The sequence below is a fragment of the Nesoenas mayeri genome, assembly GCF_963082525.1.
Source record: "Nesoenas mayeri genome assembly, chromosome: 5".
Taxonomy (NCBI): Eukaryota; Metazoa; Chordata; class Aves; order Columbiformes; family Columbidae; genus Nesoenas; species Nesoenas mayeri.
In genome coordinates, this window is record NC_137548.1 from 47,805,872 (window position 1) to 47,818,881 (window position 13,010).

The 13,010-nt window shown below is 40.8% G+C and overlaps 1 protein-coding gene across 1 annotated transcript in view; it reads left to right on the top strand.

Moving 5' to 3' along the window:
* COMMD9 (COMM domain containing 9) overlaps nucleotides 1-7,322 on the top strand; it is a 7,885-nt gene extending 563 nt beyond the window's left edge. The window contains exons 3-6 of the mRNA XM_080345919.1: nucleotides 926-1,065; nucleotides 1,787-1,821; nucleotides 5,429-5,532; nucleotides 6,354-7,322. Of these exons, the coding sequence (XP_080202045.1) occupies nucleotides 926-1,065; nucleotides 1,787-1,821; nucleotides 5,429-5,532; nucleotides 6,354-6,494 (420 nt within the window). The 3' untranslated portion in view covers nucleotides 6,495-7,322. The remainder of the gene's footprint in view (nucleotides 1-925; nucleotides 1,066-1,786; nucleotides 1,822-5,428; nucleotides 5,533-6,353) is intronic.
* The last annotated feature ends 5,688 nt before the right edge of the window (nucleotides 7,323-13,010 follow it).

Genomic DNA, 13,010 nt, shown 5'->3' on the forward strand with positions numbered 1-13,010 from the left:
ATCAAACGATCCGCCTGCGGAGGCACAGTCCACAGGACCCTCACGGGAAGGCAGAAGGGGAATGCGTGGTGTGTGCTAGAGGACAGTGAGGATCTTGGCTCGTTACCCATTAAGGCTGGTGGGCAGTACTTGCATGTCACAGGCCCTGGTGGTTTTGGTCTCACTGCAGAATCATAGAATAGATTGGCTTGGAATGGACCTTCAAAGGTCATCTAGTTCACCCCCCTGCAATGAGTAGGGACATCCTCAACTAGATGAGGTTACTCAGAGCCCCATCCAGCCTGGCCTTGAATGTTTCCAGGGATGGGGCAGCTACCACCTCTCTGGGCAACCTGAGTGTTTTGCCACCCTCATTGTAAAAAAATTGTTCCTCATTTCTAGCCTGAATTTCCCCTCCTTTTGTTTAAAAATGTCCCGTTGTAACAGGCCCTGGTTAAAACTCTGTCCCCATCTTTCTTATAGGCCCCTTTTAGTTACAGGAAGGCTGCAATAAGGTCTCCCTGGAGTCTTCTCTTCCCCAGGCTGAACAAGCCCAACTCTCTTAGCCTGTCCTCATAGGAGAGGTGTTCCATCTCCCTGATCATGTTGGTGGCCTCTTCTGGACCCTTTCCAACAGGTCCATGTCTTGCCTGTGCTGAGGGCTTCAGAGCTGGACACAGTACTCCGGGTGGGGTCTCACCAAAGTGGAGAAGAGGGCCAGAATCACCTCCCTTGTCCTGCTGGCTACACTCCTTTTGATTGGCCTTCTGGGCTGCAGCGCCGATTTCTGGCTCATGTCCAGTCTTTCATCCACCAGTACCCCCAAGTCCTTCTCCGCAGGGCTGATACAGAAGCTGTGTCTCTACTGGCTGCTGAAGGCCTGTCTGTTGCTGCATGTAATGTTTTTCAACCCAGTTGGGCCCTTTCTCGTCTTCCTTTCCTACAGCTGGTGTTTGCTTTGCACAACCTCACCAGGCATGTTGTGTACCGTGGCCTGACGAAGGCAGAAGATATCCTCTCTCTCTTTCCAGAGAACTTCCACCAAAATCTGAAAAACCTTTTGACTAAGATAATCTTGGAGAATATGTGAGTGCTACCCACCTGCCGTTTGCTTTCAGCTGCAAAGTTAAAGCCTGGTTTGATATGTGAATAGTTGCCAGCATGCAAAGTCTTGTTTCTGTTAATTTTGTGCATGCCTTGGGCATACTCACACAAGCTGGGATGAGCATAGGTGAATGAAACATGTCATCTGAGTGGAATGGCAAACAAAACACAGCCATGGGCACAGAAGTTTTTCCTGAGACTTTTGGAATAGGTGTGGGCTTCATTCACATAATGCAAAGCCCCTTTTATCTTAACAACTCACCTGTGTGGTAGAAAAATGCTACAGCTTAGAGGGCTAGATTTCAGCACTACAAAATCTGATTAGGTAGCATTTAGATGCCTGTCCACTTACCACCTTGATTTAGATGTGGAGGCACTGTATGCAGAACTGCTATGCTCTACCACTACCTCACTGCTTGGTAGCCCATTGCTTTGACAAAGCTGGAGAGAAAGATACATAGTATATGTGAGCTGCATGTACAGAAGAACAAATAGTTGGTTACCAGTTTGCTTACTGTTGCCCACAAGTGACAGCCTTTCCTTGGCACTTAGTAGCATAGGCAGTCTCCCTGCTTACTGGTGCATCCCTGGTGACCCTTCCATCAGGCATAAGCCACTCGGAATGCTTTCCCTACCTTTTTTTTTTTTTTTTCCTCCCCAAAGCTCTGCTGATACTGTTTTTCTCTTCTTCACTTTTTCACAGCTCTGCTTGGAGGAATGAGGCACAAGCAAGTCAGAGTAAGTAGTAGCTCAAATCTCTGGTGCTAAGTTTCCTGAGGTCATTGGAGCTTAGAGTGTAGAATGGTGTGTCGCAACATGTTTTCATAAAGTAGCATGTGGATACCCCGTTTGGCTTAGATGATGCTGTATGATTGTGGCATCACAGAGCTTAGCAGAGGCCAAAAAGCTTGTATGAAGTGCTGCTGTGCTACATTGTTCCCAGTCATCATGCAGTTCCATTTAATGCTCAGTCTGTTGCTACCTTGCAGAGTGCAGTATATAGCAAGTATTTGCCAAACTTGAAAGTGAAGCACTCTGACCTCCCCATTCAGGTAATTAAGTAATGTCCATATTCTATAACTGTGCAACTGTAAAGAATATGTATTTATTGGGGAACACTTTATCTTTGCACATCTAGTCAGTTCTGTGCATTGTTTCTGTTCCATGCATCAGGAAGTATATTGCATATATTCATAACTCTGCTTTTTCCTCACCTTTATAAACAGTGATGTAATTAAGGAGCGAAAACTTTTAACAACAGCATCATGGGCACTGAGTTACCTCCCAGTTAGGTGTTCCATGCAGCTACAACACTTTTTCTCCCTAGGAGGTTTCCTTTACATCTGTAGCACTTAGAGGCCTATAAATGAGAGCTGATACATAACAGAGTAGTTTGAAGACTGAATGGATCCTCTTTACACTTTGCCTGCAGAGGAGATAATGTCCAACAGCTAACCAGTATAGCAAGACCTGGAAATACACTGTCCTTTAAAGTTTTACTAGAATATAAATAGGTAGCAGTTGTGTAATGCTAATACAGTAAATATAGCAGTTGCTTATACTAAACAATATTCTAGTGTTACTAAGACACATAATGCTTTTTCCTGCATTCTTAACACTCTAGTGCGTTAGAGGAGATGACACACCAGCATGACACACTAGGTAGGTCTTTACAACCCAGAAGCAAAGCTGGGTGTGTAGCTCTTGGAGCACCACTCAGGAGCTCTACTCTGACACTCATGTCTTTGTATTCATTAGATGAATATTGGAATGAGATTGTCCTCTAGAAAATGATGTATTATTTTAATACTGTATTCATTAAATATCTAACATATATCACATAGGGCCAAGGCAAAGATTTTAGGGACATTCCAACTGATTGATCAATGTTAACATAAAAATGTGGATGGTTTCCTGCCCCTCCCAAGCCACCAGCAATCAGTCTTTGCAAATTAATATATAAGGGTATGTTCCAGTGGCTGCAGAGCAGGTATCCGGAAGTCCTGAGCTGGACTTCACAGCAAACCGGAACTGGATTCAGGGATTCAGGGTCTGGAACCAGGCCTCGGATTAGAAGCACAACAGGCAGGGTCCTGTTCAGATGCTGGTCGAAGAGAGTGAGACCCTTGTGATCTCCCACTTTTATAGGGTGTGTGACATGTATGGGATGGAATACTTAGTTGGTCAATTTTAGTCACCTGTTCTGTTCGCCCCTTCTTGCAAATACGCCCCTCTCACTTATGGGAGATTAGAAAATTAGAAAACCTTGGCTACCATAGCAATAAGTCTAAACCTGGGTCTCTTCTGCAGACCATTGCTACTGTTATTAGCTCCTGAGCAAAGAGTGTCTGAAAAAACATGCAGCCAAATTCAGAAAACTGCAGATACTTAGAAGAACTTAGTTGAAAGGAAAATTCACTAAAAGAGAAACTGGTCTTGTTTTTAACAAAACCAGGGCACCTTATCACTCAACAAAGGTTTAGTCTTTGCCTCTTCATTCCCCTCAGCTGCCCTTAAATAGCAGTCAAATAACTGCTGACAACCAGGTCTGATAAGGCTTTGCAAAGACACTCAAACCTACCAAGCACTACAGTTGAGATTTTGAATTGAGTTTGAGAATAAATGATAACCTTCCTACGCATCTTTTATGGGGTTGGTAGTATGTTTCATTCAGACTTCTTTGAAAATCCTTAGTTGACACAAACAGGAGCAGATTCTCCAGCCATCTTGTTTTCATTTATTCTCACATAGTTACAGCAGTCAAGCCCCTTAGTTGCAAATGCCATTTTCAAACGAAAATGGTTTGTCTTTGTTTCCATGTCCTTAGTGTGGACTTTCTTCTAGTGAGAATTTACTGGCTTTTCTATGAAACTGATTGCTGCATGTTTGAACATAGGAAGTATAGCTTGACTCTTAGCAGACCATACAGTTGAAAAGAGTGCAAGAGGTGTTCCAAGTCTTATAAATGTGACAGTACCAAAGTGGGAAGGACTTTAAGTATGCCCTGTTAAACTGCACTTTACAACTTGTTTTCTTTTAATGTATTTTAAACAAGGAATTTACCTTACAGACATTTTCCAAATTTCTGGATTCTTGTGGTAAATTGTGCTTTACCACTGGGCAGTCAAGGGTTCAAGCCTCATCTTTTAACACTTGCTGTTGTTATCTGATTGGATAAGTAATTATGCTTTCCTCTGGTTTGCTGTTTGTGTGAGAAAACACTTGTAATTCTGAGATGAAAATGTCAAAAATGTCAGTACTGTTTCTTTTTTTTTTTTTTTTTAACAAAAGTAGGAAACTTTGTTTTGTTCAAACATGCAAACATGCAGAAAAGATGTCTGCATGCCACCCATCTAAAAACTTGCTTTAGTTTCACCTGACTGTATTCTTCAGATGTTCCATATATTTATTACTGGTAGCTGAAAGACACTGTAGAGGAAAATTTTGCTCCCAAGAACTGACAAAGAGTGCTTGCAGCCAACCTGTTGGTACCAGAGTTTCTTTGGGAGAACCTTAATCTCAGTTTATATGCCAGTTTGCATGTTGCTTAGAGACTCTTGAGGGTTCATAGTGCAGTGACCTTCATTAAGTACACACCATTATGAGAAAATATCCCTCTCCACTCTGTGCAAGACATAGCTGGCCTGCCAATAAATTTGTGCAACTAAGTCAGACCTGGCCTCCTTTCCTTGGAAGGCTCATGGATTTCCCAGCTCTGAACTATTAATGTCAGTATTGTGTTAGACTGTTGAATGATTTCTGTTAGGCTACATCTGATTAGGATGATATCTTCAATATTTTAACAAATTGACAGGATGTGAAGATTGCAGATTACCCATACATATGCTGTACTGCAGGATGCTCTGGTTCACAGGTTGGGGAACTTGAAATAACATGTTGTATGCTGCTGGATTTTAAGAGCATTCCTGTGTGCTTTCTTATTGATTACAGAATAGAGCATGTGGTTCCCAGAGCAACTTAGGATGAAACCCTAGTTTACTGTTGCAGGCAGCAAGGCAGGGGATGAAGAAGTAGAGAAGACATCTTACTGCTCCCCTTCTACCAGCAGCTTTGTGAATTTATCTGTGCTCGTCTTGTGCTGTGCCATCCTTGCATGTGATAGTGGGAGAACCCTGTTTGTCCTTCCAGTGTCGTGAGGAGGCCTTCAGAGACTGGCTTATTGCAGAATAAAAATGATGATTTAAAACCATGTAGTAGCACTAAAGTTGTACACTTCCCAGGGCCAGAAGTGGAGAATGATGTACGTGGTAGTAGTCACAGGTTCCAGGGTCTGGTGTCATCATGTTCTGCCGGGCCTAGTAGATCCTTTTTTTTAATCCCTCAGTCTCCCTGCCTCGGCTGGTTGACATGGACTGGAGGGTAGACATCAAGACATCTTCAGACAGCATCAGCAGAATGGCAGTCCCTACTTGCCTGCTTCAGTTAAAGGTAATGTCAGTGGCTGTACAGGACACAGAATAAAAATAAGCCTAACACCTTCCTTACCAGTGGCAGTGCAGAACAGTTCAGACAGGCATCTGGTGCTTGCCTGTTGCCTGGTGGGCAATTAGCAGACTTTCTCATAGATGATCTTTGAAATACCACAGAGCCTGGGAATGGTATCTCTGATTAAAGCCCTCTTGTTCTTGCAAGGGAGCATTTTCTTTGTATAAGGATATTTGTTCCTGGTCACCATTATTCTCTACAGAAAGAAAGAAGATAAATTATGAAGTCGTTGCCCTTTAATTCTAAGCCACTCATCAGAATGTTTAGCTACCTGCATTAGTTGGGAAATTACTTTTGATTACTAATAACCTCCTTCCCTGGCCACATCTATCATTTGGGGAGTATAGATAAACCTACTGCTTATTTGACAGATTTCTAGATTCCCCAACCAGTAAAAATGGGAGGGGTGAGTTCCAGAGAAGGAGGAAAAAAATCTCATTGCTGTGTTTGGGATGGGGTTAAATATGCTATGTGGTATCTGCTAAGGTGCTTTTGATACAGATGTGGCTTTCTGCCACAAGTCTCTTCAGAATTCCCTCATATTCATGGCAGTATATGCTTACTTGCACTCTGTTGATGGGAGCACACTTCACTAGTGAGGCACACAGCATAGAAAATGTGCCATGGTCCTTCAGAACTGAGCTGGCTGTCAAATTTAAAGCCTTTTTCTGAATCTATCTGTTAATCACTGACTTTGATAGTGGCACTGGGAAAACACGTGAATGAATTTTTCAAAAAGCTAACATCTGCATTTCTGTTTTCAGATTCAGGAAGATGTTGCATTATGTGGAGATAGCCCTGTTGTTTCTGCACTGACTGTGGAATTGAGCAAAGAAACCCTGGACACTATGCTAGAAGGTCTAGGAAGGATCCGGGACCAACTCTCTTCTGTTGCAAACAAATGAATGCTGAAGGGCACGGATTCAAGCAGTGAGGAAAGGGAGTATTCTCTGTCTACAGTGCTCATAAGTTGCAGCCTAGTGTAGCATTTTTTTCTGTTTTAACAAAACAAAATTAAAGAGATTTTTCTTTAGTAAGATAGCTTTTGAAAAGCTAACGCTTAAACATTCCTTTGGTCTGATGCCAAAAAGTTTTCCTAATATGGTGTTGAACAAAAGCTGATCTCAATTTCAGAAAAGTATTTGCAGGCTTAGAGCTTGGCTTAATCACAAGGCTCGTAACTGGAAATAGCAAATAGCTGCAGCTTTATTAGCAAATGCTATCACTGTGCCCTGAAATTAGGATCTAAAAGGCTCAAACTGGTTAATGAGCTAGTTTTCACCATTAGCAGACAAGGAGAGTGCTTCTCTCTGGAGTGTGCGTGTACTGAAATGCATGCTAGATGTAGCATTTTCTTCTCAATGAAGCACAACCATGCTGCAGATTGTTATTACAGGATAATGATTTGAAATAGGACAATTATGCTACAACACATTCCCTTCTGATCAGCTTCATGGCACCATTTTCAAAATGACTTGTCTGAACATCTTTAGCAGCAGGTAATTTCCTCCTTCTGTTTGAAAAGAAAAAAGTAGTTCAGATAATTCATGTTTGGGTTTATTGGACTCTGGCTTTACCTTTGGTGCACAAAAAACAGACTGTGAAAGTAAAGAATTGGTGGCCATTGTTTGTACTGTAGGAAAACCTTTTGTGGCAACATGTGCCTATACTTCTCAAAAGTATTCTGTTGTTGGTTTATATAGATTTTTTTTTTAATTAAAAAATGAACTGTTGATTGATTTTTTGTGAATCCTTTTCAGTTTAGAAGAGATGTTGTCCTAGGTTACCTCAGCCTCTTTGTGATGGTGCCTACTTTCTAGGCTGGTTTAATGGAGGTTCACATTTGTTGCTGAAGGACTTATTGTTTCCTGTTCAAATTGGTTCATCTTTTAAGCTATTTTCCTTATAATACAGTTTCAGAGCACCTTGCTTCATGGGCACCAGCTCTGTGCAATATTACAGGTGATGACCTTGACCTAGAAATTGATAAATACATGTGCATTGAAAGTGTGAAAGAGTAAGTGCAGAAAATTAAAAAAATTCAGACTCTTCCTTCTCATGAGCTTCTATAATGCTCCAGACTGTAAGACTAGATGCAAATGCTTTGTTGGCAAAGTTGCACCTTTCATAAAACATTTGGCCGTCCTTCACGACAGAAGACATTGTCTCATGTGTTTGGAAACATGAAATTATTCAAAAGTGTGCATAAAATACAGAGCTTTGCTAGTTAATTTTATACATTGCCATGGAGTGCGGGCTAGAGTGTAAGTGTAAATGAAGGCTGTGCCTTTAAAACATACTAGTGTGATACAGTTTGTGCATGTCGAGGGTTTGATTGTGGGGTGACAATTAAACCATGGCAGATGTATTGTTAACCTCCTCTCCTCCTCGTTCCCCCTCCAGCCCCTCCTTCTCCCTCCTTCCCACTAAGGACAGGCGATTGGGAGGAAAAAAAAGGAGAGAGAGAAGAGAATTGGAAAAATTAAAAATGTTTTACTAATGCTATTAATAAGAATAGAGAAAATAACACAAAATATACAAAACCAATCTTGAAAGTCCCAGCAACTGCAGAGCTGGCACATAAAGTCCTGGACTGGACTCTGCAGCCAACTGGAGCTGGATTCAGTCTGTCACTAGGCTTCAGTTCTCAGGGACAACTAGCAAGGTCCTCTCCTAATGTCAGCCATAAGGAAAAGGGATGAGATCCTTGTGATCTCCCACTTTTATATGAAGTATTCACGTGAATGGGATGTTATACACGGCCAGTTTCTTGGTCACCTGTTTCTAGTTGCCCCTCTTGTGAGAGGTGCATCCATGCTTATCAGTAACTTCGCATTCCATTGCTATGTTTACCAAAACATGTATCTAGTTTTCCAGAAAAATGCAGCTAATATGAAGGCTTTAGCTGACAGGCAAATTCACTAAGAGAGAAACTCATTTTTAACAAAACCAGGACAGTGCATCAAGGTGAGATGTATGACACGTATCAGGGTGAACTGGTAAATTTCATATGTAATAGGGAAATCTGAAAAGAGAAGATGGATATTCATCAATATGCTCTGTAAGATTCAAGCTGTGAAAAACTTCTGTAACACACTTCTTTGGTTTGAAGAAGTTCTGTTGCCTTTGCAGCCTGTCCTTAAAGAAAATCTCAGTTTATATTATATTATTTATTTTAGAAGGTAAGAACCACTGAGGAGGTAAATCATGTGTAATGAAGTACTCGTAGTGTTAGAGGATCTGAGGAAGTCAATACACAAGGGAAATCCTTGAGGTAAATACTGAAGTTATATAGTAGGGCCTAATGAAATGAAGAATTAATACTGGCTTAAAAGTTCTCATACAAAACCATTACACAACTGCGGAATAATTGTAAAGGAAAGACTTAAATGTTAAAAGACTTTTCCAGTGTCAGAATGGCACTATCTGCAGTTGGCTAAAAGTTGCTTATAGACACTTAAGAAAGGGGGCTGTCTACTGGATCAGAGGCATGACAAACATCTGATGACTTCAAAGGATATATCTCAAGACATGCTGCAAGAAGATACTTGTCTTTTCTAGCCCAAGATTTAGGAGGCTCTGAGAGCTTGCCTTCAAATCTCTCCCTACAGTGTTAGGTATTTCCTTGTTGACTCTTAATACCTTTGCCAGAAGAGCTGAGACTGCTCAAGAAAAGGTATATAAAACAAGAGGCCGGATAGGACTGTCATTACCTGATCAGCAAGAGTACTTCACATTAAAGTCCTACTTATAGAGACTGCTACAGAGAGAGAGAGACTAACATGCCTGCTATTGCAGGCAATCATATGTGATTTTTTTCGTCAAATGATTGCTCTCTTAAATCAGATTTTTATCCTCCCTCTACGTATTGCTGCTGTTTGGTACGCCAGCCTAGATGTATTCAGCACTACTTTATTATCAGCTTGTTCCTGTTCCAACACTGTCCTCTTTAGCTTACTTCTCTCCTACCTTTACATTTTTCCCCTCATACTTATGAAGAAGTGAAATCCCCCTCTGCTTTTGGTGGCTAAACCTAGTAATCTCTCTACTCTATGCCTTCCAGCATTGTAGCGACCATTCTTCACTTATAGTTTGTATCTCCCTTGAGTGGGGTCACCACAATTGTTCATTTCTGGAGAAGAACAGTCCAAGTACATTAATGAAGAACAGAGCTGTCAATGTATGTGAATCACCTGAACAAACTCCTTCTCCCAGGAAAACACAAGCCTTCACTGCAAAGTGGAGCTCAAAAACTCCATCTTAATTCCAGTATTTGACAAATATAAAAACCATCTTCTACATGTACACTGTTTATCAAGTGATAATTACACAAAGCAAAACAGTGATAATTTGTAAAACACAAGCATGCAAGTTAAATTCAAATTGCAATTTCACAATTCACATTTCAGACATTGTGTTAGATCTGACTGTGTCAAAGTGATGAAAAATGTTTAAAACATTTTGCTTCCTCTTACTGTAAGAAAATGTGTATTTTAGGGTGTTCAGGCTGTAAGTTGTATAGATGGTATGATTGAGAGCAAGAATAATTTAGGAAGAAAATGCCTTTATGATTCCCAGCTTCCACTTCAATTAATGATCTTTAAATTTTGGTTTAAAACAGTAGAAGACTTCACAATACTCATGATGTTTAGGTGAAGGTATAATAGTTACTCGAAGTTTTGGGTTTAATGTGTGAAATTCACATATTCAAGCTTTTCCAAAACTATAATCTAAACAAACGTTTTGCTTTGTTTATAACTGAGGCATTATTATTTCACTTCAAACAAGTAATTTTGTTACTAGTAATCTGGTTTAGAATTGTTTTGACCTGAGTAGAAAATGTTAGTTTCAATTTGTTTTATATCTGAGTTTCATTGGAGGTAATATAGTTTAACAATATAAATGGGACTTCCTACACAGGAGAAAAAGGCTTTTGGGGTAACAAATCTGTGATAGATCTCTTGTTAAGTGAACAATTTCTCTCAAAAATCACACAGCCCAGTTTAATCTCAGTTCTTGGAACAACATATCTAGCAGTGTAATTTCCTCAGGTTCTTCATAACTGTAGTTATTCTGAGTCATAATAACTAATACAAAAGTAATCAGTTTTATGAATTTACCAATCTTTCTCACATATCACTTAAAAGGTACATCTCACTAAGCTGTAGAGAGGTAAAGTAGGTGCTTATGGTTGCCATATATCAGTGGCAGCACTAGAAATCAAGGAATCCCCCCTCCCCAGGCCCTTTTCTAACTTCTTCACCCCTTGGTCAGAAACTTAATTCCATGACACAGTAATTACGCTAAGTGCCATATATTCTTATCCCATCTACACAGTTGTTGTGTAGATAGTTGTTGATTTTTCACTCTGTTTTTAATGCAAGAGGTTAATAATGCTTGGGACATTGGGCCTGGCTTATTGAGTAACAGTCACCTCCAAGGTGTAATTTGATTAATGTTATGTAATTTAGTCTCCAGTTGGTTTACCGCTTTCCAATAACCACATCAGGGATATCACTGCACTAACACAGCCCTGTGGCATTACAGTATAACACCTTGGCTTACCCACCATCAGTATTTGGTAATCTTGCCTAGCATTTTCAAACAGTTCTCATGGTTCACATTCATTTGGCCCCTGCTTGAAATCACTACAGATGCAAACTATAGGAGGGGGACTTCTGTAGCCAGAATTGTGAGAATGTGCAAAAGGTCTTGATTTTTTTTAGTTACATTCAAAAAATCCATAGGTATCCTTAGAAGCCTTAATGTAGGCATCAGTTTTTGAAGTAACGTACAACTATCTGTGCAAATAAAGGTGTTATACTGTGACTAGTCAGTAACTAGCTTTTAATAGTATCCTTATACTCCACAGGCCGTATGTGGCAGTCGCTGAACAGCCCTTGCCATTTTAAGTATGTAAGAACCTGACTGTTCCTGCATCCGTTCAACCCTCTATAAACCTCTTTTCTGGGGTTAATTATGCGTGTGAGTGTTGCCACTAACATTGCTGAGTGCCTGTGGCCTTCCTATCACTGCAGAGATTCTCTGCTGCCTGTATTTGCCTACAATGAGCATCTTAACGCCTAAGATGGAGAAACAAAGTCAAATAAGATGTTTATGCTCTATTTCACTGTCATTTGGGGTAAGATCTGAGTCATATGCTCTTGTTCTACATGATTGTCATCCTCTTGAGTTGTTACAGTTGTGAAACTGATTTATATGCTGCAGGACGGGTAACAGAGGACACAGATTGCAATTAAGAAAGCAAAGACAACTTGGGCTAACTTCTTGGCTCTGCCACACTCTGTGATTTAAACCCATATTCTGACCCTCGAGACATCTTAGACCTTTGAAAGTGAGCCTGAATTCAGTCTCAAGCTTAAACTTGATGTTCAGGCTCTGTGGGTGACAGGTTCAAGTCGGGGGTAATTCTATGTTTCTAAGCATCTACAACATTCACAGTGGGATCAGGACTACAGCATGTATACATAAAGATAGGGAAGAAGGCAGCTGTTTCTCAAAAGCTTATGGTCTAAAATGAACACAGAAGTAGACAAAAAAAGGAAGTGGAGGATAATGATTATAGCTGGTTGTAGTCACTCCTCAGACTTTGTCAAGGAGAACCTGGTGGACAGAGCAGATCGTGCTTATCCCTGATACAGCTTCACTAGTTTTGAAATGTTAGGGATAGTTATACCAGGGAATAACTTTACATGTACCACATACACATTTATATGATTGCTGCAGCTGGAGTACATATGAAGTACGTAACAAAAACACCAACCGTGTACCCACCCTGTGATGTAAATTCACTGTCTTACGTCACGGGAAGAAGAGGAAACACAGTAGGGTCAGAGCTAGCATTGCAATCCATCGAGCTTCTGAAGCCTTCTCCTACAACTTTCATCTTTCATCTTTCACAAAGAAAGAAGAGTAAGAATGAAAGGGAGGAATGAAATAAACATTCCTGGAAGTGTAAATGCCGTTTTCCCCCAGGAGATGGCGAGCTTGGTCTCCCATTTCCGTTCCTCACCAGTTCCTCGGCGGGAAGCACCAGTCTGGGCTGTCTTTCTCAGAAGCTGGGAGCAATTGAGTGCTTGCAGTAGCCCAAACAGAACCATTCACTTTAGCAGCAAAACAGAAAGGGTAATATGCACTGGTTAGCAAAAGGCCTCTCATCTGCTAACACGTTCGTGGGTTGAGTCAGCTGAACACATTTTAGGGGAAGCTGGCAGAGATGGTAGTAGCAAGAGTAGCAAGAGTCTGCACTGTGCCAGTCATTTTAATCACAAAGAAATAGGACCTCTTCCTTTTTTTTTGCCAGGTTAGATCCAAATTCCTCCAGGGACAGCTTTGGCATTTGCAAGGGAGAGAACAGTGTTGTATTTAGAGGGGTGCTAACAACTCGGAATGTTTCCAAA